We start from the raw sequence: 25,649 nt of genomic DNA on the forward strand, positions 1-25,649 counted from the left end.
ACCCCTGCTCCTGAAACCCTAGCTTCCTCCTCAGTGGAAGCCCATCCCCGTCTCGTCTGTGCTCTTCTTTATTATTTGGTAAAAGCACGGTGAACAGTCAAAGTCCTTTTCCTTGTGGTCTTGTTGCTCAGGCCCACCTAGCTTGCAGTCCCCAACAGGCGAATGTGTCTTTTCCTTCTCCCTTTCCCACAGTTTTTCTAGTGTAATCTTACAATTTTCAGCCTGTATGGGGTCCTTAATAAAGGTCGGTTAATCCATAAATACTCACTGAACACCTATGATGTCCGAGGCCCTGTCCTAGGTGCTAGGGAGGCAATGGTGGTCAAATGGGAATATGGAAAATCACATTTTCTAGGACGTTAGTGTTGGAAAAGTCTTGGGTGTTCAAAGTCTTTGCTTTTCAAAGAAAGATATTGAGGCTCAGAAAGGTCCGCTGACTTGCCCGAGGCGACCCAGCAAATTACCGTCAGTGTCAGGAGTCCTGACTCCATGTCTAGATCTTGTCTGTTTCAAACTAGGCCACCTACATATTGCTAAGGTGGGTTTGGTCTGACAGTTTATTATCATTAAGGTATTGACACCTCTGACAGTCTGGAAAATGGTATTATTTTTAAAGTCCTCATATGTGTATCTCAGGCAGAGAGAGAGAAAGTGCATTTTGAGAAACCCAGATTTTTCCATGTACACATGTCAAGGAGCAGTGTTCGGCTCTCGCTCAGAGCCATCCCAACCATGACACGGGGATTCCCTGTGCCCGCAGGTGTCCACGTAGAGACAGAGAGGACCTGTCAAGGAAAGGGAAGTGCGGAGGGGGTACTAGGCTTGGCAAGCTTTGGATTAGACGCTTTCTAAGTTTTCCTCCGCGATGACTTGGCGAGCAGCGAACCAACTCTAAAGAGCTGGTAGAAATGTCCACCTGCTAGTTAGGACCCACAGCTGATATGCAGGGCGGCCGGGAGGGCTGGGCACAACCTGCCCCACTGTGGTGGTGGCCCTGTGACATTTCCTGGCGGATGCCCAGGAGGGGGCTCTGGGCTGCAGCTTGGGCCTGTCCCCGAGAGGCTGCCTGTCCTCAGCCGTGGCGAGCAGCTGTGACCACACTCCACCGAAGCAGAGGTTCTACCAGCGACTCTATCTGGCCTAATGGGAACAGCGACGCAGCTGATGGCCCTTCCCTCTTCTTGCAGAGACCAAAGGCCATCCTTCTAGGAAGGCAGCACTAGGACAGCCCTTTTACCCTTTCTGCCAAATACTCGTTTCAAACCCAAATGATGATTATATCTCTCTTTTCTTGTACATGGCTATATTTCGAAATAAGAAAATCTGAAGACTATTTAAAATCTGTTCCTCGGAAGCGTGTCAGAGTGCTGCCCATCTCTAACATTTTGAAGACTAGTTGTCCTGAGGGAAGCTTTTACAATGCATCTCGCAGTCATCTAACCTATGACCAGGTGCCCACAGAGCCGAGTGTAACAACTGATTGAAAGCAAGGCTGTAGTCTGCGTCTCTCTGTGTGTACAACGGGGGTCATGCAGCAAAATTAGAGGAGGCTGAGGAGCTAAGCCTATTGATCCAAGTCACTTTCTTATTTTTGAGTCAGCTTGATGCAAAACATTCTAAAAAACCATGTCTTACTTGGAAAAACATCCGCAAAGAAAAATGAATCTCTGCTTCTTTATCAGCCCTCTGGCTGGTCAGATAAACGTTCCCTCTACTCTGTTTCTCTTCGCTCGGAAGCGCGTCCCCAGGCTCTCTTCCCCGCGCTTCGCACTGCCCATTCTGCAAATCTGTTCCACGGAACCCACACTCTCTATACAACCCCCCTGATAAAATGTGTGTGGTTTCCACGAATTTTAATTAAGCATATGTTTTAGTTGGCACTTTCACATATCTCTACGTACTCTAAAGGGCACGTACTATTTAGTATGAATTGAACAAGCCACAACCATGTTAAAAGCTACTTAAAAAATACGTCAACATAAAAGATTCTCTACTGATCCATGAGTTCAAATTTGATTTTTTTAATCATTAAAATATCCCAACCAAATATTGCCACACGAAGAGCTCCAACTGCGAAAATGACTTTGATTCTGTCTTTACTTCTGACAGTATTAAGAATCGTCAGTGTGTCAAAAAGAATTAGCAGTAATTTGCTTGGTTTCTGAAGAACTGAACAGATTATGAAATGACTTTAGTGACACTGTCACAGAACTTCCCAACCATTCTCGGACACTGAGTAGGGACATTTTAAGAAATCAGTTTTGCAGACGAGAGAACAATTTCATTGCCTTTGTTAGCCTTCTGGCTACGGGTGGAAGGCGAGGTCCTAACTCTAGGGCCCTTTAAGAAGCAGGGAAGGGTACTGGTCACTTCCTCCCAGGGGTGTCCACTTTCAACCAAGCAAGTCAATGCTATTTCAAGACCATCGCTATTTTCGAAATGTGAAAACTACTCATTTTAGCCCTTTCCTTGCTCACCTGTTCTTTAAGCACAACTGTCTTGATTACAGTGAGCATAAAAAAAAGAGTCCTTCGTTAACCAAGGGACCCAGTTTTATTCTCACGAGTTAAAAGTCGCAGGCCCCTATTAAGAGACTGTTGTAGAGCTGAGAATAACAAGCTCGAACGTAGATTTCCTGGTAAGTGTCACAAATGACGAGCTACTACCTATTAACCTGCTGGCGGGAGGGCAAGTCCAGCTCTGAGGTGGAAGGGAGGCTGCACTAATTTCTTCACCAGTCAGAGTCTTACACAGTATAAGGCAGAGGGAGGGTCCAGTTCAGAAAGCCACTTAAAGATAGAGATAAGTCAAGGCTTCCAAATGGAAGAAAAGTCTCTGAATACTGGTTCTGGAGTGCCTGAAAGTCTGCTTGTTTGCACCCCCCTTGTGCTCCACTCCAAAGACATAAAGGACTAGAAAGAACAAAACCATTTTCTTACAGGGGAGGAGGGGAGAAGCTAACAGGGCAAAGCTAACAGCAGGCTTTATTTATGGTTTTCAACTCATACCAGAAAATTCTCTCCATCTAGGAGCCTGCTACACCTCCAGAAAGCAGAGTCTGAGACTGCCCCTCCGGCACCCGGAGTCCCAGTTCTCCTCCTCGCTGGGGGATGGAGGTGGCGATGAATCCACTGGCCATTTCAAACAGATCCCCAAGCAGTTATGGATGTTGCTAAATTCACAACCCACAGGATGTCCTGTAATTTGTCCTTTAGATTGATATCCCATTAAAAAAATGAGTACTGTGGTCAAGTAACCCTAGGTTAAGCAGTTAAGCAAGGTTCTGTATTACCATGTTATCAGAGTTTGAAATATACTGCTCTGCTGGGAGACAAGGGTGTGGAGTGCACAGAGTTTCCTAATCGCATTTGGCCACGGAGTCCTTTTCTTGAGGTTTGTCTCAGAGGCTTAGACCAGAGAATGGCGAGCTATGGCCCACAGGCCAGCCTCCTGATTTTGCAAATAAAGTTTCATGGGAACACAGCCACATTCATGTTCCTTACCTATTGCCTATAGCTGCTCTGGTGCTGTAACAGCAGAGTGGAATTGTGACAGAGATCATGTAGCTTGAAAAGCCAAAAATATTTATTATATGGCCTTTTATGGAAAAGTTTTGGTGGCCCCTTGCCTAGAACCCTGTGGAACACACTCTGGGAAATGTTAATTCCTAGGGAAAACACCACTGGAGTAAGATACACAGTACAAATACCACAGCCAGGTTTCTATCCCTTATTCCTTATTATCTTATGAAATAAAGATTTCATTTCATAAAACTTTTCTCAACCTCTTTCCCGCTCTCCCCTTTGGCCAAGGAGGCCATGTGCATCCTAGCGGGCAACTTGTGTGGTGTTTGCTCTCTGTCACGCCAACACTGAAAACCATCAGACACCATTAATCCACTTCTGGATGACTCTCCAGCTATTTGCACCCAAACTCCGATGGTATCAAAAGAGGTTTCCTTACTTGACTGGTTCCCATGACTCCCGCTCAAAGCCCCTGTGAATGGATTGTGCAATTGAGGACTCCATCAGATCCACATATCTAACCACAAGTGGGGCAAACAGGTCTTGCAGGTGTTTGTGAAATTTTCCATTGCACAAGTTATCTAGAACAGAGAAGCAAAATCTTGGTAAGAACCCACAGTTGCTTTGTCAGCATACAACATACACACAGAGAAGATCGTCTTCAACATTAAATATATGGCTTCTAAGAGAGTGCCCCCGAACCCACCCCCCCAAAAAAAAAGAGAAAGAAAAAAGTACATGAATAGCATCAAAGTTCATGCTTAAATCTGCATGGAAAGGAAATGGAATTCAAAAACATTTTACCCATTTGTGTCTCTCTTCTAAGAAAAAAAGCAATCATTTCCCCTTAAAAGCAACAAAACCACCACTGACATATTTTTAGGTGCTCCTTGCACCCGCTCCCCTTCCTCCAGCTGTGTTACCGGGAGGAGGGACTACTCTACCCCTTCCTCATCACTCCCTGGGGACGAAGGTCCACTTTATGGCTATGTGTTGAGTGAGATACTCAGAGATGCTCAAGGTGTTACTTAGCTAGAATTTTTTTTTTTTTTCATCTAAAAAGCACCTTTCGATAAGAATTGAAAAATGTGAAGAGGTTAATTAGCTTGTTCCAGAGCAAATGAACCCCAAGGACACCACTCCTGACACTGCTCTTGGGTTCTGCCCAGGTAAGCGAGGGGCTTTTCTGTCACAGGACACTTGTTCGAAGAAAGTCCATCACCTATAAGTTTGCTTCTTTTTGAATTAATAATAAAACCACAAAGAGCTATGTCCAGCCTGTTCTCTGCCTGGGATAAAGACGTTTTATCTTTATCAGTGTGTCTTAAACAGTGTGTTTATCTGCACATGACTTAGAAGGCCTAACAGTCAGAGACGATACATACAATCAGTGCGCAGAAAATCATTCAGCAGCTGAAACAGTGGGAAACTGTCCCACGTGTCCGGGGGCTGCACCTCCAGCGCCGCATCCATGTCCACCGCGAAGAGTGACAGGAACGTCTCGGCGTGCTCCACCATCAAGTCCGACCACCACGCGAAGGCCTTTGAAATTTGGCAGAAAAACAACAGACCAAGAGGCAATGAGCTGCTCTCTCCGACACACGATGGAGGCGAAGCCCTCACTGTCAGGATTAAGTGTGCGTCAGCGGGGGTCGGTAGTTTTATTGTAAAGAGAACAGCCTTTTTGATGCAGCTGGGCCTCTGGGCGTCCCGAGGCCATGCTTTCCGGGATTCCAGGCCTGCCCTAGAAAGTCCCTAACGACCCACTGGTCAGGGGACTCAGCTGCAGATGTGACAGATGAGGAATTTCTGTTCCATTTACAATAACTCAGTATGTTTTGGGCCATGCTCTTTATCACTGTCGTTGGCCAGCTCTTGCTCTAAGGTATTAGAATCTGGGAGTTTCTTCACTGTGTTTATGGGTTTTCTGCTGGTCTAACTTGAAAATTTGCAATGTGTGTTCACTTATATCTACCCGTCTGGGGCTCAATTGTCTACGGTCTCATACAAGCTTGGTGACTCTTATGCACTGGAAATGTTATTCCTATTTCATACCAAGGCAAAGGGAACCATTGTTGCAATTGTCACAAAACTTTTGAGTCAAAATGTCTTTGAGCAGGGAGCCTCTGGTCTCGCATCCTGTCTGCAGGGAGGATCAGGCTACACTAGGGAGATGGGGGCTTACTTTTCTTGGGGGGGGGGGGAGCGGGTTGGACACATATGTACATTGAAAACCAAAAAATATCAGTGAAGTAACTCATTTTCATGCACGTGGGTCCTTGGAAATCATTGTGCAGGGTCTCAGGGGCGACATTCACATCGGACTGGCCAGATGTGAATGCAATTCAAAGGCATGCATGCATGTTGACTAATCATTTCTGGCAGGGAGCATGCAGAATGAGTGGCGGTCAACAGGCCCTTTTTTGCTGATTTCAAAGACAGCAATAAAACAAAAACAAATCGCCAGCCTCGTCTCGTCCCCCACCTCCCCACCCAGTGCCATAAAGTATTTACATTGAAAACACTTTCAGGAGCATTCACCGAAAAAAGATGGAAGGCGTTTGAAAACATGAAAGATGATTATGGAAATAATTCCATAAATGAAAGTGTTTGTTCAATAGCCAAGCTCTTCTGTGATCTATTGTTATTTGGGGATATTCTAACAGCCACTAGGAGGCAGAATAGCGGTCCACCTCTCTTCTTTCATGAGATTTTATTTTACTTACTTCTCCTTTATCAACATGTGGCTGGTTTGCAAATTAAATGGAAAAAATCAAGTCATGGACCATTCTTCAAGGTCAGCTTGGCTGGAAATAGACACCTGCTGTTTCCATTTTAATTTACAGTAAAACCTCACTGATTCAGAGTAAGGGGAGTGGAGAGAGGCTAGTCTGTCAGCATAAAAGCCTAAATTATTGGGTTTCCTAAAAATAGATAGTTGCTGCTTTCAAATGCAGTCTGTACTGAGCCTCAAAGGAGAAGGTACTCACTGAACGCACCATAAATGTAAAAGCGTTTTTTCAAAACTTCTAATAACCATAGATAAATTGACATGTACGTTGTAGGTTTAATTTCACAGGTCCTGGGATGAAACTTTAAGAAGAGCCTTTAGAATTTCCAGAGAAAGTTGAGGTCCTGTCAAACATTTTACTTAAGAAAAATTAAAAGAGCCACGGCTGCGATTGGATTGTCACACATTTCAAGTGTTTGGGTCTGAATCAATGAGGTTTTATTGTAGTTTTACCACCTGGAGATGAGAGCCCTGAGGTTTGAGGCTTGCTCCACTGACTACCTGGCTGAACCCCCAGAGGCGGAAATCCTCAGCCCACCCCTGGGCTCTCCCAGCCACTTGCTTTTTAGGCGGAGACCTTCCACGCATCAGAACTCAGAACTCGCTGGAGCCCCACTCCCACCCCCAGCCCTAAATGGAGGGCTGACTCTTATCAGCCCTGATGTGGAATATTTGCAAAACTCACAAAGGCACACGAAATGTTGGCTGGTACTGATTCTTTTGTTATTTGATTAACTTTACATTTTCAGGGTCAGTCTAAGAAAACAGTTCCTGGGGAGACTGAGTTGCCACCCCCCTTTTGCTCTCTAGGATGACAGGTCAAAACAAAACAAAACACCAGCCCTAAATGCCTGAAATTAAAAACTATTTAGCCCAACCTCGTACCTGGTTCTTACCACCTTTATTTAAAAGTTGCAAACCAGAGACCATAAGCAGCACCCTCCTTTACTATCTATAGAGAACTCAGGCCCCTCACTGGAATTTAATAAATTATTGAGCAGTTGCCTACGGTTGCGGTGCTAATAATCATGTAGATAGGTAGCCCTGCAAAGGGCAGCGGCTGTTGCGATATGAATGCTCACTATTGAATTCTGGCAGAGAACTTAGGATTCTAGTGAACAGAGGGTTCAAGTACAGGGGTGCTAGGAGGAGCCGATCTGTGTCTCTGTGTCCAGGGTGATTCTTTCGGAACCTCATAATGAAAGTTGACTCTGGGAAGGAGAAAAGCTTCTGCTAAGGGCAGTAATGACCAAAAAGGGATGTTGTAATTTCAATCAAATGAACAGAGTCTGCGTGACTGGATTGAGCCAAGCAAATCTTTAAAATTAAAAAACAAAACAAGATTTATTGATTGTATGCTTGTGCAGACAGGTGAATGCTATTTTTGTACATGAGATAACTCAACGTTTGTGGGCATCAAAAGTCTTTAGAAAAGTTTTCCAAAGAAAAAAAGAAGTTATACTTCGGCTTCTAAATACTTACCTAGTGCTTTTCATTATTTAAAGGCAAAGGTGTATGCTTTAGGGGTACAGTCAACCACACTGAACACACTGTATTTTTGTACACAAATTACATGTATATATGTACCCCTCTGTGTACTATCACAATACATATATACATATACATACATATACATAGAGAGAGAGAGATTGGGAACTTGAAGCAACAATACATGAAAGTGTAGTTCCTGGGTGCGTGTGCGCGCGTGTGAGAGAGAGAATAACACAGGCTCTGAGAGCAGAACTGAGCTGCACTTAAGAGATGACTATGACGCTGCATGTGTGCGTATGTGATCTATTTGTACCTGTAGAGAATTTTTTATATTGGAATTTACTTTATATTGGAATTTACTTTATATTGGAGTTTAAAATGGCTTTAAGGATTACTGTTTTTTTGGTGGGGGAGCAAGTCTACTTGCCACTTTCATTTGTGGTGCCACCAAACATCGTGGCCACGTAGCCACGTTCCGTGCTGGGACTTAGTCATTTTCTAGAGTTCGCTGAGCATGGGCAATAGGAAAAATTTTTCATACTTCAGCCTGGTGTTTAGTGTGCCAGGGCCAGTTCTACCTCTGGCTGTACCCGGTGGCTCTTGGCCCGGCCATGTACATGAATCAGCTGGGCAGTTTGAAAAACTACCAATACTCACTTCCTCCCCACAAGATTCCAACTAATGGAGCTGGGAAGAGACCTGGGCCTCAGCAAGTTTTAAGAGCTTTCAGATGATTGCAACCTGTCAGTGAACACTGAGGACAGCCCCACCTTGAAACAAGCCCGCTGTACATCATTCATTTGGTCTCCACCTAGGTTTGTCCTTTCTACCATTCTTTTTATATATTTTGCTTCCTTACCAACTTGTTCCTAATCATACAACGTCCAAGCTTTGCTGAGTGCCTACTATGTGCCAGGCGTAATACCAGGCACTCGACCTAATGCAGCCTGCGTCCTAGCAACAACCATCTGAGCTAGATGCTATTGTTACCTCCAATTTACAGGATAAGAGAGGTTAAGCAACTAGGCCCAGGTCACCAAGCAAGGAAGAGGCACAGCTAGGGTTCAGACTCAAGCTCCCCTGGCACTCCTTGAAGGCTGAGGCTGCCTCGTGCTTCCTTGTCCTTCAGAGAAGCACAGAAGTCGCCACCTCAGTGTTCAGCGCATAGGTAGCTTTTGATTGATTAATGAAATTTTGTGATTGGGTGAAATTACTAATTCAGGAAATAATCCTGTACATTTATCTAAAAGCAAACTGAGTCTCCAAATCCCAAAGTATGCTGAAGTTTTCATTCCTAACTTCTAAAGTTAGTAAATGAAAACAGAGCTGAACTGATTTCTTCCCTATTAATTTACCCCAAATTGCTTTTAAATATGTAAGATTAAAATATTTTTATGATCATGGTGACTAGGGCCTTTTAAGGTGATGATCAGCACTTAGTGAAAAAGTGTTTGGGGGAAAAGTAAAAAAACCACACCTGCCTTTTTTGGAGTATCAGCTTTCCTTTGGTACCTCTTTTGAGTAACTTGGGAAAATAGTCACCCTTTCTTAGCCCATAACAGCCTCAAAAATAACTTGATTACTAATCAAGGACGTCTGTCATTTTCCTTCCCTCATTTAATTAAAAGTACAACAGGGCCTGAGGAAGACCATCTTCTCTGTACTCGTGTCTTCAAAAATGTCTAATCTGGCTGCTCACCAGGGGAGGGCAGGCCGGGGCCCACCACGCCTCTGGCGGCGCTCCCGAGGACACCCGGAAAGAACACACTTACCGTCACCTGAACCCCAAATGTGCCCAACCTGAGAAAAACATCAGATAGGATAGAGTAGAAAAAAATTCTAGCCCCACTTAATTTTACATGTCTGGAGGTTCGACCCAGGTTCCTGTTTGGCGGGTGCTGGCTGGGCCCCTCTCCTCACGCCCAGCTGTGCGTTGCTGGGGGCCATAGAAGTTACACCCACCTCAAGGGGACTTCACCCCGTTCTTAGGAGGGTTCCAGAGAAATATGACTCTGTGGCACTCTCTCTCTATATAAATACTGTATATATGCTTCACAAACAGACAGTCTTAGAGGAAGATTAGTATCACTCCGGGCAGCTACTGGTTACCATGTTCGGAACTCATCATCTGCTGTAAGGACAGACGGACAAAGGAGACTAGGACAGGCCGAGGACAGCATCACGGCAGGTAGGAGGCGTGTGTCGGGATGTAACTGCAGTCGTGGTCAGGTGTATCGATTGCTTCATGCACGCACGAGAGCATCACCCCACATGTGCCCTGCCGTGGAGGGCCCCCCATTTCACAAGCAGCCCGCTGGAAGTTGCCGTTACATTCCTTGGTCAGTGTTAGAAAGCAGGAGCCCCCAGGAAAGTCCCATCGGAAGACATGGTACCGGGAGGGCATGCACGGACTACACAGAAGGTGGCTGGCTCATTCGGTTTAGTCACATACCTCTTTCCCCTGCCACGACCAGCCACGATCGAGTGGAAGAGTAGAAAAACAGGGAGGAAATTTAGATACGCAATCAGGCATTATTCGGGATGACTGGGTTTATGTGTGTTAGATGTCAGCTAACTGTGCTGTCAGCTTTCACTTAGTCACGGCAGTGACCCTTTTAGGTGCTTGAGAAACTACTTTAATGGAATGCCTTTTCTTCCCCTTTTGCTGTAGAGTTGAACGGAGAGGAAGCGTGAGAATTAGTGCAGTTTTCGGAAAGGTGGTTTTGAGACCTAGGATCTGAAGTCCCAGTTTTGAAGCAGGCAGCGATACCACAGCGGAACCTTGGAATCTTCCTGGGCAGGGTCGGGTTGGTAAGTCCTTACAGGCTTGGGACTTAGCCTGGAATCCCTTGGTTCATAAGTATTATCAACACAATCATTTTGACAGTGGTTTGTAAGAAAAAGCAAGCTGTGTTTGTTTAGATGTGTGCTGGAGAATCGACAAGTTGAACAACACAGAGTAATTCCCTTCTGTCGCTGTGTTTAGCCACCCAGGTCACCGGAGGTCAACAAATGCGTAAGTGACGGAGATACATCCAAAAACGTGGCCTGCGATCCACACCCCGAATAAAAATAAATAAAAACAACCGTGGTGGCCACAGAAACAACCACAAAAGACCAAGAAGTATTTCGTGTGCTCTGGAATAACATTTTTAAAATACACTCACCTCTTTTGCGTGTCGCTAGAAACATCTGAAACCTTCAGCTGAAACGTACAAGAGGCAGCCCCTTCCCGGCTGTTCTCAACAACCTTCCAAAGGCTTGGCCCTGCCCAGCTGCCCCTTGCCTGCTCTTTGCAAGGCCATTCGAAAGAGAAGGGGGTCAGGCATCTGACCGACAAGGTGACCCGTGACCCGCTCACCTCTGCGTGGTGCTCCTCATTCTGCTGCAGAACCTCGATGACCAGCTCAGCGAGGCGGATCGTGTCCTCCAGCTTTTTGGCGGGAGTGATTAACCGGCCTACATTTTCTGTAGTACAAGAATTTGTGTTAAAATCCAGCGAAAGCGTCAGCCTAGTCTGGTGGCCATTAGAACGGATGGATAAGAAATTTTGAAGAGTTAACAGTTTTTAAAAAAAGTGTCATGCAGATGTTAGGAGCCACAAGATTAGTAGTGAGCAAACCAGAAAGCCATTTTAGTATTATCATCACCATCATCATCATCATCATCATCATCATCATAGATGCTAAGAAAAAGCAGTGCTCCAGCTTCCAATTGGCATCTTAAGCGACGCGGTCTACGACAGCCCATTTCGAATCGAGTGACATTTTGTACACACGTTCTTTAAAGACAGCATATTTATACTCTCTTGTATCACTCTCTAGACTGTGTGTGTGCTCCTTGAAGCGGGGAGATGTAACAGAAGCTTAATCTTGATTGCTGCTACATTTATTTCCTGGATTTGTCCTTAAACATTCGATACGACAGAATATTTTTCATTATAGGTCTGCAAGTTTCATAGGTACTGGAACGTTCATTTAAAAAAAAGCAGAGTCAAAGGTCTGGCTGTTTTGAGTTGTCCGGGAAGGAGACTGAAACTTAATGGACATTTCTGGGCCATTAGGTAGGAGGCAGGATCATATTATTTAAAGGATTATTGGATGAAGTAATGGTAGTCTTTGGCGCTGGTCGGCACAACTGAAATCTTATCGGTTAGGTGGCAACAATGTACTCGAAGTTTTTCTCTGTTTTTAGTTTCTATTGTGCTGAAAGGGTTGTGTTTTTATCTGACTCAAGAACAAACTGAACCCTGGTTTCTGCTGCCTTCTTTACAGAGCTGAATTCAGGAATGTTTGGCAATGTCATTATGTTACCCTAACTTATAAATTTTTTCCTGGAGGAAAAGAGTAATATTTAAAATATAAAGGATTTTCTCAGCCAATGAAATTACCTGGATTCAACCAGTCTGAACTCACAGGGATCTTGTATTTCATGCTTAGATCCTTTCAAACCTTGAAGCCTCAGTCAGTGGGAGGCCCTGGGATATAACGGCAATAAAGGTCATTTAGCACGATTTCACAGGTAGGCATGTGTGTGCAAAAAAGGACAGCCAAAACTTGTTTTTCATCCGAAGCAGACTCGTTTTGGCTCCAGGATTTTTCTTCCTAGGGGAGATTACTTAATACTTCCCAGGAAGGTTTGTTGTTTTGTTTTGTTTATGGGGGGCAGTGTTTAAACAAAATCATAGGAGGTTGGTTGCACCTTTACAAAAAAAGTGCCCTATAATTTTCTCTTTGTGCATTTGTTAGATAGGTGATGAATATATCAGATGGTCAGTAATTTAGGATTTAATAATGAAAAACAAGTTCAGTGAAATACTGTGCAAGATGAGTGTCCCAGCGCCTCTGGGAGCTAAGAGTGGTGGATGGGACTGGGTCAGATTATCGAGAGAATTCAGTCCAGTGAGGCCTGGTGACTGGTGTGAAAATGGGCTTTCTGGATTCCGGCCAATGGAAAGCTCCATTGTCTCTGCCATGCTCAGGTGGAGATGTGGCTGGATATGGTTAGGGCCTGACGGTGGGAACTGCGGGGAACATAAATATGCAGATCAGGCAGCCAATATCCCACACTCAGCAGAGGGTGCGTGGCGCTCAGGGGCTGAGAGCACATTGCCTGGGCTAGAGCAATCAATATTTGGGGAAGCAGTGAGTGATTTGTGTGCTTTTGGGGCACCTGGCCTGTTTATAATTTCATAAATGGACTGTGATAATTTCATTAGCAGACTTTCAAGCATTTCTACAAACATACTGTGTATATATGTTTGGGTAATACGTGGAGAGTGAGGTACTTGCATTTTGATAGTAAATATGCATAGCTACTATTTTTTATTAGTTGATATTCACATCAATTTGCAAATCCTCATTCTATGCTTATTACCCATTCGACACATACACCCCCACACACACCACACACTTACATACGTTTTCTAGTAACCAGACAAGCCTGCACATTAACACAAATCTGCAGGAAATCCCACTTGGGCACATCTTTGAAATCGTTTGCTTTAAAAATAGGGAGCATTGTCCTTTTGGGTGGAACACTCACCAAATCTAGGGGAATTCTAGCTGTACATGGCAAATCATGTAGAAATGAAATAATTCCCACCGAAATTTTTATGCGCTTTCATTTAAAAACTCTGAATGATATTTGTGTTTAGAGAAACCCAAGCTGCTTAAACCAGGACCCCCTGAAGATTTGTTTTAATATGCAGTGCTTTTAGATTGACTACAATATATATCGATAGATACACATAAAGTGTATATGTGCACGCAGCCATTCTGTGGGTGTGTGTACATGTACACAGACATGTGTATGCCTGACGTATATATACAGACAGTATGTTTAATAAAACCTTTTGCAATTTTACTTTAACATGCAACTTATTAAAGTAAGCAGGTTAAAGTTCCTTTAATCTAGAATGCTTGATCTTCCAATTAACCCATGTAGCCAAGACTTCCATTTACTATTAATCAGCTGCAGCTCCACTGTGTGGAGATTAAGCCACTTTATTGAGACATAACACTCTTTTCCTCTTCATTTGCATTAGCTAGCTTCGTAGCTGAATGGCAAAAAATGGTACTAAAGAGACTTCTCTAAGATGTTGTCTTTAAAGAAAATATTGTGCAAAATCCTCTAGCACCTTCTCCCTCCCCCAACAGAGGTCAAGGAGAAATTCGAGCTTAGAAATGACTTTTTTTGGGTCTGTTCTGCTGTTTTGAATTGTATTGCAACATTCCTATCAATCTTATACTAGCTGGAGCACTGATGAAGGGAAACTAAAAATACAATATTCTTATTAAACATTTCATACAACAGAATTGAAGCTCATAACATATAAAAAAAAATCGTCATGCAAAATGTTATGCAACAACAATGTTATTTTGTGCTGACATTGAGATTTGAAAATGTTGCATATGTCAGACATAGCTAGACAAAAAAAAAAAGAAAGTGGACATTTGGAAATAAATGCTCTCTTTCGCAAACCTACTGTGTCAAACTTGAGAGCCTGAGCCTCAGCTTAGTATTCCAAACCAAAACAAAATTTCAAGAAGAAAAATGAACAGAAAAGCAAACTAAACTAGGAAGCTGCCGAGGAAAGGAACGGTAGAAGTTTATAGTACTTGCTCTTGGCCTAGGCATGCCTTTGAGCCTCTGACATAACATGCTGGCCTGCTTTTGGGTGGGCGGAGGAGGCCCGGGAGGTGGCCGGGGAGCTGCTCAGGTTGGTGAAGACAGATGGTAAAAAAGCAAAGAGACAAAGTGACTTTCACAAAGATTGACAAGTAGGATGAGAAACTCTGAAAAAACCCCCACCAAACAAGCAAAAATGTAAAACACGAGTGGGGAGCCGCTGCTTTCTCGGCATTACCACCCCGATACTGGGTGGGCCTCTGACCAGGGCCACCAGCACCGCCCTACGGAGAGGAGACCCTAAGAGGATGAAGACACACACTAGAGACCTTTATCCAGACGGATGCACGTGAATGACGGTGGCAGCGAAACGGACCGAACAAGACACACTTTCCTACGGTGACGGCCGCCTGCTCCCAGAGGAGCGGGAGGGGACATGCAGTCGCGGTTGGAGACCCGCTTCTCACCCGCCCTGTGCCGCCCCACTTTCTACGGAACCCTGCACCCCCGCTTAGACCCCTCTGTGCTTCGGTTTCCTCATCTAGAATTCGAGAATACTCATGTCTTTTCGGTGTATGTGGCAGGGTTGCTGATAAGAGCAAATAAAACAAGGCCGGGGCCAGATCTCTGCGAAGCCCAAGGTGCCTGCAAATGCTGGCCGTCCCCTCTGGTGTGTGAGGAGGCGGGGGGGGGGGGGGTGCTGGCAGGAGCCCACGAAGGGCCGTCGCTCGTTCGAGTGCGCTAGGGAAGATTCCTGCCCCCTTTGTGGAATTTCAACATGTCAAAATCTGTCATTTGGGGGGAAAATGTGTGGTATCTGATTGTTTCCAGCTCATTTAATTATTTTCAATTTGGAATTCGCGTGGCTTTTATATTGTGGGTTGAATCATATATAAAAACTTGCCAGCTTATCAAATATGTTACTTGCTATTCCAAATGTTAGAATGCCGTAATCAGCACTTGACCCATCTGTCATGTGGTTTACAGTCTCAGCACAGCAAACATCCTGCAACAATAGCCACTCCCGCGACACGGGCACCGGGCCCCCTAGGCCCCCGGCTCCGTCGCTTCGATGAGGCCGCGTTAACCTGGGACCTGCTCGTCCCCGCAGCCCCGCTCGTAAGGCAGCCGCGTGGTGAGGGGCACAGGCTCCACTGCCAAGTGTGCTTCTCGGTCTGCTTGAATTTTCTGCTGGGAAAATGATCTTTACTGCAGGCTTATAGGAAATGTAATTCTAGCGACATTAATAAAAATATCAGCAATAAGGATAAATATAATAATCTGGCAGAACTCTCTATTAAAAGCAAAAGTCGATGAAATCCTTTTCGTGTGGGGCTGCCTCGGTGTTTCGAATGCAGGGCTAAAAAAATTATTCACCAGCCTCCTCTTCCTTAAATCTTTTGTTAGTGAAAGATTGTGTGTAAATAGAATTTAGAAAAATCAGTTTTAAATATCAGCTACTTAAAGGAAGGCAACAGCTGAGCTTTTCTTTATAAAAATGTACTTATTTAAATTTTCTTAAAAGCTGGCCTTCCACCTGCAGCTGAGCTGAAAGTTAGGTACGTCTCTGATAACACAACTTGGTAATACCTCCTCCCGGCTTTTTAACGAATGCATGTTACCTGAGTGCGCAATTCTCATGGAAACCCCTCACTCACTCCTGGTGTAGAGAAATACTTGTTCTGGCGGCTATGAAACAATGCAGTGACCCCAGGCTGATCCGTAACCCGCGAGGCAGCACATACATAACTCAGCTCAGTGGGTCTCGATGAAAATCCGTAGAGGGATTCCCGGCTGCCAACTGTCTGTCCAGAATTCTGACAGTGAGGTTTGCCACTATAGAAAAACAAGCTCCCTATTTCTTTCCCCTCACAGAGCAAAACAAAAACATCATACCTTGGTTTCCAACTTCATTTACCCAATTACCATTGCTCATGTTTACACAATTAAATCTGCTTGGCTTCCAGAGAGAGAGAGTTAAATGTGACTGCAGAAAAACAAAAAGAGAATTCCTCTGCATGCTCAGCTAAGCCAAGGAGGAGAAGCACTCGGGGGCAAGAGGCACTCCAATTAGCCCTTAAATAACCCGGGCAGCCCTGGTTCCAGCGAGCGGATTGCCAGGCCCGAGAATACCACGTGAGGGACGGGCATGGTTGATGGAAAGCTCACTTGCTATCAAGTTCCAATCTACTGATGTGTCGCTGAAGATGCCAGTGTTTGTATTATGCTATTACTGAAAATGACTAGCCTATGGCCATTTGCTATGACTTGGGGCTCGGGGTGGATAGAGCTAGACTAGGAACAGAAAGCTAAGCAGACAGCCATGCTTTCCAGAGTACCCTGCCTCCCTAAAACGATGGCCGCGTGGACCACATATTTAATGCAGGGTTACAGTTCAACATCACTTCTTCAGTGGGCTGTGAATTACATGTCCTGATCCCCTCGCAGGACCATCCCTCTGTTTCAGAAGACTCCATCTCTAGGACCGTATAAAGGATATGGTAATAAAGACTGTTGCGTGAATCATGGATCATTTTCTCTGCCCTTTTCACTGCAGTTACCTTTGTCTCTTCTGTGTAGCATGCATCTGAGACTGTCATACTCCTGTCCAAAAGCCTTCAAGAGATCCCCTTCCCGGCAGCGGGGTGCCTTCAGCACGAAAGCCCAACCTCTCTGCTGATACCTCTACTTAAGCACTATGGCCTTTAACAACAGCAAATTATATCCATGTCTGTCCCCATCGCTGCCCAGTGAATTCTGTATTTCTAGACGCTAGAACAGTGCCTGGCCCAGGGCAGGTCCTCAACTACTGGTGGAAGGAAATCCTCGGTGGATCCCACCCAGTGCCTTGCTTTTATGGCAAAACAAATACCCAGTGTGGCAATATGCTTATAAAGGATACAGCAACTTTTATCTCTTAACCAAAGCCCCTGGTTACTTAACCCATGTACTAAGCCAAATTGCTGAGTAGTAAACATTATAACCTAAACTTCCAAACCAGAGAACAGCTTCAGGTGTCTTAATGCAATTTAAAATGATTTAAGATAATTAAAAATACTTTTTATTTAAATTAAAATAAATTGTATCCACAAGGAAGAAATAATGCTGTTATGATATTTTTCTTCTCTAATCTGGTATCTTTGTCCTTAAGAATGAGCTGCTGCACTTAAGAAAAGTGGGCTTAACTCTGGATAGACCCTGTCGTGGATATGTTATTCCTGCATGTGCAGTAACCTTCCTCAGAATTGCCTTTCCTCCACTCCATGTGGTTCTAATGTGAATGTCAAGCAATGACTCCTACGGGGCAGTCATGTGAGCCAAGCCAGGCCAACCATAGCACTGACACTGTCATGGAAATTCTGATTGGCTCAGAGATTAACATGCAACCCAAGCGTGCCAATGAAACCCTTCTCTGAAACTTTATACAGTTGCTTGGAGAGGAAAGCTCGTTTTCTTCTAGGGTTATTTAGCGAGGATAAAAGCCTGTGCTCTCTGTGACCATGTTGCTCCCAACCTCCCTACCATGACCCCCAGTCACATTAAAGGAGACTGTCAGCAGTTGGAGAGATCAAAACAAGCTAAAATTCTTTATCTTTATGAGTCCAGCTCCTCCACGTATTTCCTAGCTATGCTGGCCAAAAATTCCCTTTTCTTGCTTAAGCTATATGAGGGTTGTTTGTGTGTATGTGTGTGTGTGTGTGTGTGTGTGTGTGTGTATTTTTTGTCACTTGCTTTAGCACGAATACTGATTTAATAGTACTATTAAACGCTCACCCTGTCCCCAAATAAGCTTTCACATATATGGCCACAAGCTCTCTGGGGAAGATTCTTGGAGCATCTGGAAGGATGATGAATAGAAGTAAATACTTCAATGAGGCCAGGGGACACCCTAGGCAGTTCTTTTTGGGGAACCAGCCCTTGACCTCCAAGACAACATCCTCCTTGCAATGCATCAAGACCTTGGCCTAGGGGAAGTCCCCTGCAGCACCTAGCATTTCCCTTTACCACAGTGAGAATGTAATTACGTGTTTTATGCCTGTGCTCTCCACTATTGGTCAGCTCCCTGGGGGTAGGGACCATGGCTGTTTTTTCTCATTGCTCACTTCCATGGGTCCTGGAACTTAGTGGGTATTTAACAAATGTGTGTGGAGCTATATTGCTATGTTTTATTTTGAAATTAATGACAAAAAGATCAATCAACTGTCTCCTATATTCCTATAATTGCAAACCCTGGATCAGCAGTTCCGCATCACCTGGGCACTTGTTAGAAATGCACGTTTCCAGGCCCCAACCCGGACCTGCTAACTCAGAATTGATGTTTTAACAAGATCCTCAGGGATCTGTATGAAAATTAAAGTTTGAGATGCATTGTTTCATATTCCATTTCTTAAATCAAAGAATATGTTTATACTACACATTTAGATTGGGAAGTTTCCTTTTAAATAATAATAAATAACAACAGATAATAGATATACTGAGTGCTAGCTGTGCGGCAGGCACTGTGCTAATAGCTTTATTTGGAATATGTGTTTCAATCTTTGCAACAACCCTTTGGGGAAGGAAAATATAAGTGAGGTTTAACAAGGTTGAAACAATCATTGGAGTCTGGATAGTGACTTAGAGATCTGGTGCTCAGGCTGGTCCTGAGGGGGTGTTTCTTGGAGCTGCATCTATAGCACTCTAGCATGTGGACACTGCATATCACCAGCTGTCCTACTGAAAACTCAGGCCAAGTAAGGGATTGGGGTGGGGCCATTACCTCTTGGCTGAAAGGTAAGGCAGCCTGGTTGGGGGAGGGGGGTGAAGGCTCCTGAGTAGTGTGCAGGACCCCAAACTAGGGTCACTAACTGCTCATCTTATTTAGAAACCTCTAGGCCTCGGTTTTCCTGTCAAGGGAAAGTTTGGGATTAGACGGTTGAGAAACCCCTTTCTGGTCTCACAATTTTATCACTAACAATCACAAGCGTTTCATAGCTTAGAAGTCGAACATGTGGGCTTAGAAATTAAGCTCATGTTCAAATTCTGTCTCTGCAACTAACAAGCTGTGTGATCTTGGGCAACACACTTAACATGTCTCTATTTCTATCTTTTTGTATTTCTATATACAAGGAGTGAATTCTTATTTCACTGAGTATAAGGGGCATATTTTAACATTTCTGAAACTGGGTGCACTTACATTTGATAGCATCTAACTATTTAGTTGGCAGCATTGTTTTGTTCTTAGGAGTATATAAATTAATGGTACATCTCATAACTGATGGCCTTTTAGATTCAATGAAATATGGTAATAAAATACTTCTTATAGAGTTGTGAGAATTAACTGAGATCACATGTAACCACTAAAGACATACTAACTTCTCAATAAAGGACAGTTAGCAGCAGCAGCAGTGGGAGCAGAATCTCTTACTTTCTGGTAAAAGGGACACTGGTTTTCTATTTATTGGTTTATGGTGCATTTTTTAACACCTCTTTTTCTCCAAGCTCCTCCTTGCGGACAGTGTGGAAACATGCTTCTCCTTGCACGCCTCATCTTTTATAACATATAGATGAGATGATAGTCTGCAGAATAACCTGGGCTTGGAAACCCTGATTGGTGCGGCCCCGAAACAAGAAAGGAGGAAAGAGAAACATTACGTTTCTCGCGTAAAACCTGAAGCCTGAGGTGGCGCTCACTTCAGAGGGGCCTGGAGCTTGGTGAGGGGATTTGCCCTCACCGGTCCCTTGGGTGGGTGGCTCTGCACTGTGCGTTCGAGGGTTGCAGGCCTCGCTGTCTCTTCTCCTTCAACTGGCCTGGGACCTGTAGGACGTTTGACTGGAGCGGGGAAAGATATGGAATCTCAACACTACAGAATCTGCTTGGCAGCCCTTGGACGGGCTTGTCCTGCGTTAGAAGATTTCTGACAATGGGGGAGAAAAAGAGGCTCAGTTCTTTGGTAATCTCAGGGAATCTCAACTTCCCTCAGGAAGACTTCACAGTGGAAAGATTTCGGCAATGACCTGGTCCCAGAAAGAACTATTCTGTTTTTGGTAGTCTTTCCGGATTAAAAATTGTAGGTGTTTTTTAAGTTATCCATTCAATGAACGGATGTTACCCAAGTGCCCACCACATCGGCTGGAAAGGCGGCATGGAGGAAAGAGATGAAAAAGCACGGTGTTTGAATTGAGAAAGATCTGGTTCAAATCCCGCTTGAGAAATTCACTCATCCTGTCCAAATCTCAGCTCCCTCATCTGTAAAAGGGGTAAAGATGGAATCAGATCCTCCATATAAGGTCCTTAGCACAGTCCTTGGTCCACAGGTGGGTTGGCTGGCTCTATATATAGATACATGTATCTATGTATCTATCATCTATCCATCTATATCATCTATCTATCAATCATCTATCTACCATCCATATCTGTTAATCTGTCTGTCTAGCTGTCTATCTATGTATCTATCTATCTAATTTTGTAAATCTTTGGAGTATTTGAAGGAAAATTATTTTATTTCAAGTTTCAGTAGAATTTTCGATACTCAGAAAATTACACAAGTATTTAATCAAGAGTTGAGGCAAAACAGCAATAGTGGTGCATTCTCCGAGCTTGTTGGGTTCTGAATGTGTGATGGTTTAAATGGAAATGTATTTAAAATAATAAATTTATGTGCAGAAGCCACAACTTTTCTTTCCTAGAGTAGTAGTAGCCTTTTCCTTTTTTGAGATACTGTAATTAAACTGAATATTTAATCGCTAGTAATGCCACCAGACAGAAAGCATAAGTCCACCAAATGCCATCTGCAGAGCCCATAGCCTCTCAAAGCATAGCCTGAGCAAGGAACTCCGTAGCTGCCCACATCCCACCCACTTTGGACATGTAACTCCAGCTGAGCCTGCCACCTCCATACAGTGGGTTCTGAATACCCACCCATGTTTTGTGTTTAGTTTCCCCTGAGGAAACTGAAAAAGGAGAGGGAGGGTAAGAGAAAAGATTGGAAGGTCAGGAAAGAGGTGATTGTGATTATGATTGTGATTGAGATTTGTTTAGCCTCGAAGAGTCCGCAGACACACCAAGTTTCAGACCCATCTTTGTTTCAACTTTATCTTTTAGGTCCAGTTTTACTCTATCCCCCCTTCTCAGTCCTTTCTCTCCATCAATGCCAGTGGGATTGTCCTGCAGTGCAAATCACCAAGCCACCCTCTTGCTTAAAGGGCCTTTAATGGCTCTCTATTACCTCTAGAAGTGAGACCTGTGGGATAATTTTCCTTTGAAAAATCCATATGTCTGCAGAAGCTGGCATAGATTCCAGGATAAGAAACTTTGGACCATGAGATACAATCTGAACTCTGTATTAATAAGGCATATAAAGGCTTTTGAGATCTTGCCTCCTGTCTACATTGCCATCATCAGCACCCATTACTGCCATCTTTTCATTCTATTTGCAACCACATTGAGTTACAGAGTAGTTAAGACTGTGGCTTCTGCTTGGGCTCAGATTCTGGCTCTACCCTATTCTACCAGGAGTGTGTTATTTAACCTCTCTGTATCTCAGTTTGCTCTTCTCTAAAATGGGAATAATAGTAGTGTCCGCCTCCTGAGGGTTTTTAAAGATTAAAATAGTCATACCTGGTACATAATACACATTAAATAAGAATTAGCTATTTTTATTATACATGGTTTTACACACATGTATAATACATTTGCACACAGACTTCATAAGGTCAACAGCTGTTTCCTGTTTACATAGTCCCTGGCTTTCACCACTGTACCTGACACATGGTAGGCTCCCTATAAACACTTGTCAAATGAATGAATGAATAATGAATGAATGAGTAAGTGAATGAATAAATGAACACCTTCCCTTCCAGGGAGAGAAAGGCACCTGTGTCTTGAACATAGGTTCATGAGTCTTCAAATACTTATTGCGAGCTTGGTGCTTGGCATGTGCTCAAAAATGCTTTCTGAATTGATCTCAAATACGTTCAACTCTGACTAAATGAAATATGTTTAACTTCAATGAGATGATGATAATCTTTTGAGAATCCTTTAGACCCTAAAAACAATAGTTCATACTATAATTTTATTTATTAGCGTTTTCCTCACAATATGCTTAGACATTTTTGGACTAAACAAGAAGAACACATCCAAAGTCAAGACTTTTCTAAGAGCTCGCCCCTCCTGAAGCTTCCAGCAAGGGGCGCTGTGCAGCCACCTGTGTCTGCGTCCTGCCTCACCACACGATACACACAAGAACGGCACAAACACTTCTCTCTGTCTTGGCTGATAGACATTCATCAAAGAACACAAACTTCTCAGTAGGGTAGAAAACAGAAAAAAGAAATGAAAAACGAAAAGGAAGATTAGTTTGGTTCAGTAGCTATTTTTTAAAAGCACATGAGGCCAAATCCCTGGAATCTGGAAACCAAGGATGAAATGCAGTTCCATACGAACCAGAATTCTGTTCCTCCGAAGCTATGCCTTTATGGAAAGTCTACTCTATTAAGGTTAACATCTAATGGGCATGAGGGATATTCAGACAGCACAAATTAACTCCTTAAGTATCATCGCAACTCCACACCAGTCTTTGGGAGTACATACATTAAGGAGCTATTGAAAAACAAAAACAAAAACAAAAACTAAATATAACTCAACAATCCTGGTAGTTTAGAATGCATATACAATTGGTTCACCTGCGTCCTTTTGATTCTCTATTTGAAAGAGAGAGCACAACAAGGAGAGAAGAGAGAGAAACAAGAACACATATGCAGGATTAATGAGCAGTGGACCAAAATGCCCCCCACTATGTGTGATACATGACATTGGAAGAAAAGGTTGCCCTTGGGTTCCCACCGCCCCGAAGTGTGGGGGCCAGCAAAAAAAGGCTCCTTCACAGAGGTGGAAAATGCTGCACAAATAGAAAATTAGTAAAATTAAGTTTAATGTGAAATCAAGCTATGAAACATACATGAACTCTCCAAGTGACAATTAAGTCATATGTTCTAGCCAAAGCTTAGAGGACAAAGACAAGTCAAAATCTCCAGAGAGAACAAGGAAAAGCTTCCCAGCTTGAGAGAGAACAGACAGGAGGCACATAAGATCTAATTTTTACAGAGAATGGACCGCCTTGTGTGATCTCATACCCCCAATAGTTTGACATGTTAAACATGGGAAAGAAGGCGTGATTTTGCCCCAGCTGTCCTTTATCTGACACCTAACACATTGCTCCCTGCCTAGATGCTACCTTTTGATTGTGTACCAGTGACAAGCACTTTACAAATTGGGGTTACACACAAGCAAAGTAAAAATGCATTCAGGTCACAGACAGAGAATAACTGAAAAACTTACAGACAAATCTGAGTTTATCACAAACAAATGGCTTAATTGTCTAACCTGTTTTAGGCTGATAAAAAGTGACTGGACTTCTCACACTGCGTTTCACAGACAGAATCAACAGACAAGCCAATGCTAAACAACTTGAAGCAAGGAGAGTGAGTTGGTTTGGATCTGGTTTTCTTGAAACAATGGAAACGGAAAGAGTGAAGACAGCATGGCGAGGAGGTGGTAGGTACTCACGAATGGTTAAATCCATCACTTGGGAGGCCAAGCAGAAGACAGGATGCTCATACATTTCTCTCTTTTTCCCTATAAAAGAGGATTTGGGCATGCAAGAGGCTTAGGTCAGAGGTAAAGAGGTTAAAGGTCATAGGTTAGAGGAAAACGTTACATTAGCTCAAAGGAAAATAGCCACAGAGTATTTTGGGATAAACACAGGATAAAAGAAAAAGGAGTTTCAAAATTGGAGCTCTACTGGATTAACCATTCAGCATGCCGTGAGTCACGAGAGAGATTGTGACCATGACTTCACACGTCTCTTTAGAATTGTTTGCAAGAATACAATGACCAAAAACATCATGAGTAAAGGGAAACAGAATTTCATTGGTTTAAGGCTCCAAGATACTAAGGATTTCAGACTTTAGTATCTAAGGCTCTTGAGGTATTTCTTCATAAACATAGTCTCCAGCAATATTACTACAACTTCTTTCCAAAATTCTCTGGGAACTAAGCTGTCAATGCTCACAGAGGGGCTCAAATGTAAAAATGGAAGGTTTCTTTTCTGAGTGCAGGATCAGAACCTTGTAAAAGAAAGTTGTCTGGTAGTAATATCTTTAAAGCTGCAATGTCTCAGCCTACGGTGGACTATGTTCATGAAAGAAAACCTGATACATGCAGCCAGAGGATGTTGGGTTGTCTGAATTAACAATCCCAGCATGCTTTGAAATTGGTGTCACAGCCACTTTTGCAGAGGTAATGTCAAAAAGTGGCTGAGCCAATCGCGAACAAGGAAGGAGAGAAGCAAAGAGAGCAGGTAGTGTGGAATGAGGTACTTCTCTGAAAAGAGAGTTGGGAAAAAAAGATTGGTTTCTTCAAAGAATCCCCAGACCTAAAAGTCACAGTGCAAAAGATAATTAACACAACCAAGAAGAATTGAGGCACAAAAGGAAATTACAGACCAGCTGATCTACTTTGGAAATGAATGCATTTTTACTTATAGATCTTAAAGTTTGTTTTTAGATATATTTATCTGAAAGAAGAGAGCAGATCTTACCAAGACTAGTAATAGCTAGACCAAGACCTACGAGGCAGCAGCCATGGTAACCGAACGTTTCTTGATTCCATCCCATCTCTGGCCTTGCCTAGAATTATTAGGTGCCTGGTTGACATTACCAAATATAACCAATCATTATGTCCTGGGGAGGTAAATGCTGGAACAATTATTTGCTAATATGGCCCTTTTAACGATCTTCTTGCTCCTCTATTTTTGTCACTCATTACCAAGTCAAGCGTTGATAAACATCCTTTTAGTGCCCAATTCTTAAGTGTTTCTCCCTGGATGCATAACAATGAATTCATTACCACTGGTACACAATTTGCATTGTCAGACAGACAAAATTGAGAGAGGGAGACATGTAATGTACAGAACACTGTGAATTTGACACGATCTTAACCTAATTCTCTAGAGAAATAAGGACTTTGGCAGGGTAAGTGATGGGTTTTGGTGGTTGGTTAGGTCTTTTTTGTTCCCCCCAGTCTTGTCCTGAAGGCAGGCAATGGGCATTTGCTGGCGTTTCACAAGGGAGAGAACATCAGATTCCAGAATGCGAACACATTGAGTTTTGCACACAGAACTCCCACATTTATACACTTACACTACTGGTCAAGTTGGGTGTGGTTTTCAAAT

General features: G+C 43.4%; 1 protein-coding gene across 2 annotated transcripts in view; it reads right to left on the bottom strand.

Moving 5' to 3' along the window:
• Nucleotides 1-25,649, bottom strand: part of CADPS (calcium dependent secretion activator) — a 434,238-nt gene that overhangs the window by 86,929 nt on the left and 321,660 nt on the right. For both annotated transcript variants that reach the window (XM_087825065.1, XM_087825064.1), the window contains exons 17-19: nt 11,168-11,274; nt 4,910-5,066; nt 3,964-4,105 (exon numbers count right to left, since the gene is read on the bottom strand). In XM_087825065.1, coding sequence (XP_087681191.1) covers nt 3,964-4,105; nt 4,910-5,066; nt 11,168-11,274 — 406 coding nt within the window. The remainder of the gene's footprint in view (nt 1-3,963; nt 4,106-4,909; nt 5,067-11,167; nt 11,275-25,649) is intronic.

The sequence above is a fragment of the Miniopterus natalensis genome, chromosome 15, assembly GCF_054644295.1.
Source record: "Miniopterus natalensis isolate mMinNat1 chromosome 15, mMinNat1.hap1, whole genome shotgun sequence".
In the NCBI taxonomy this organism is placed as follows: Eukaryota; Metazoa; Chordata; class Mammalia; order Chiroptera; family Miniopteridae; genus Miniopterus; species Miniopterus natalensis.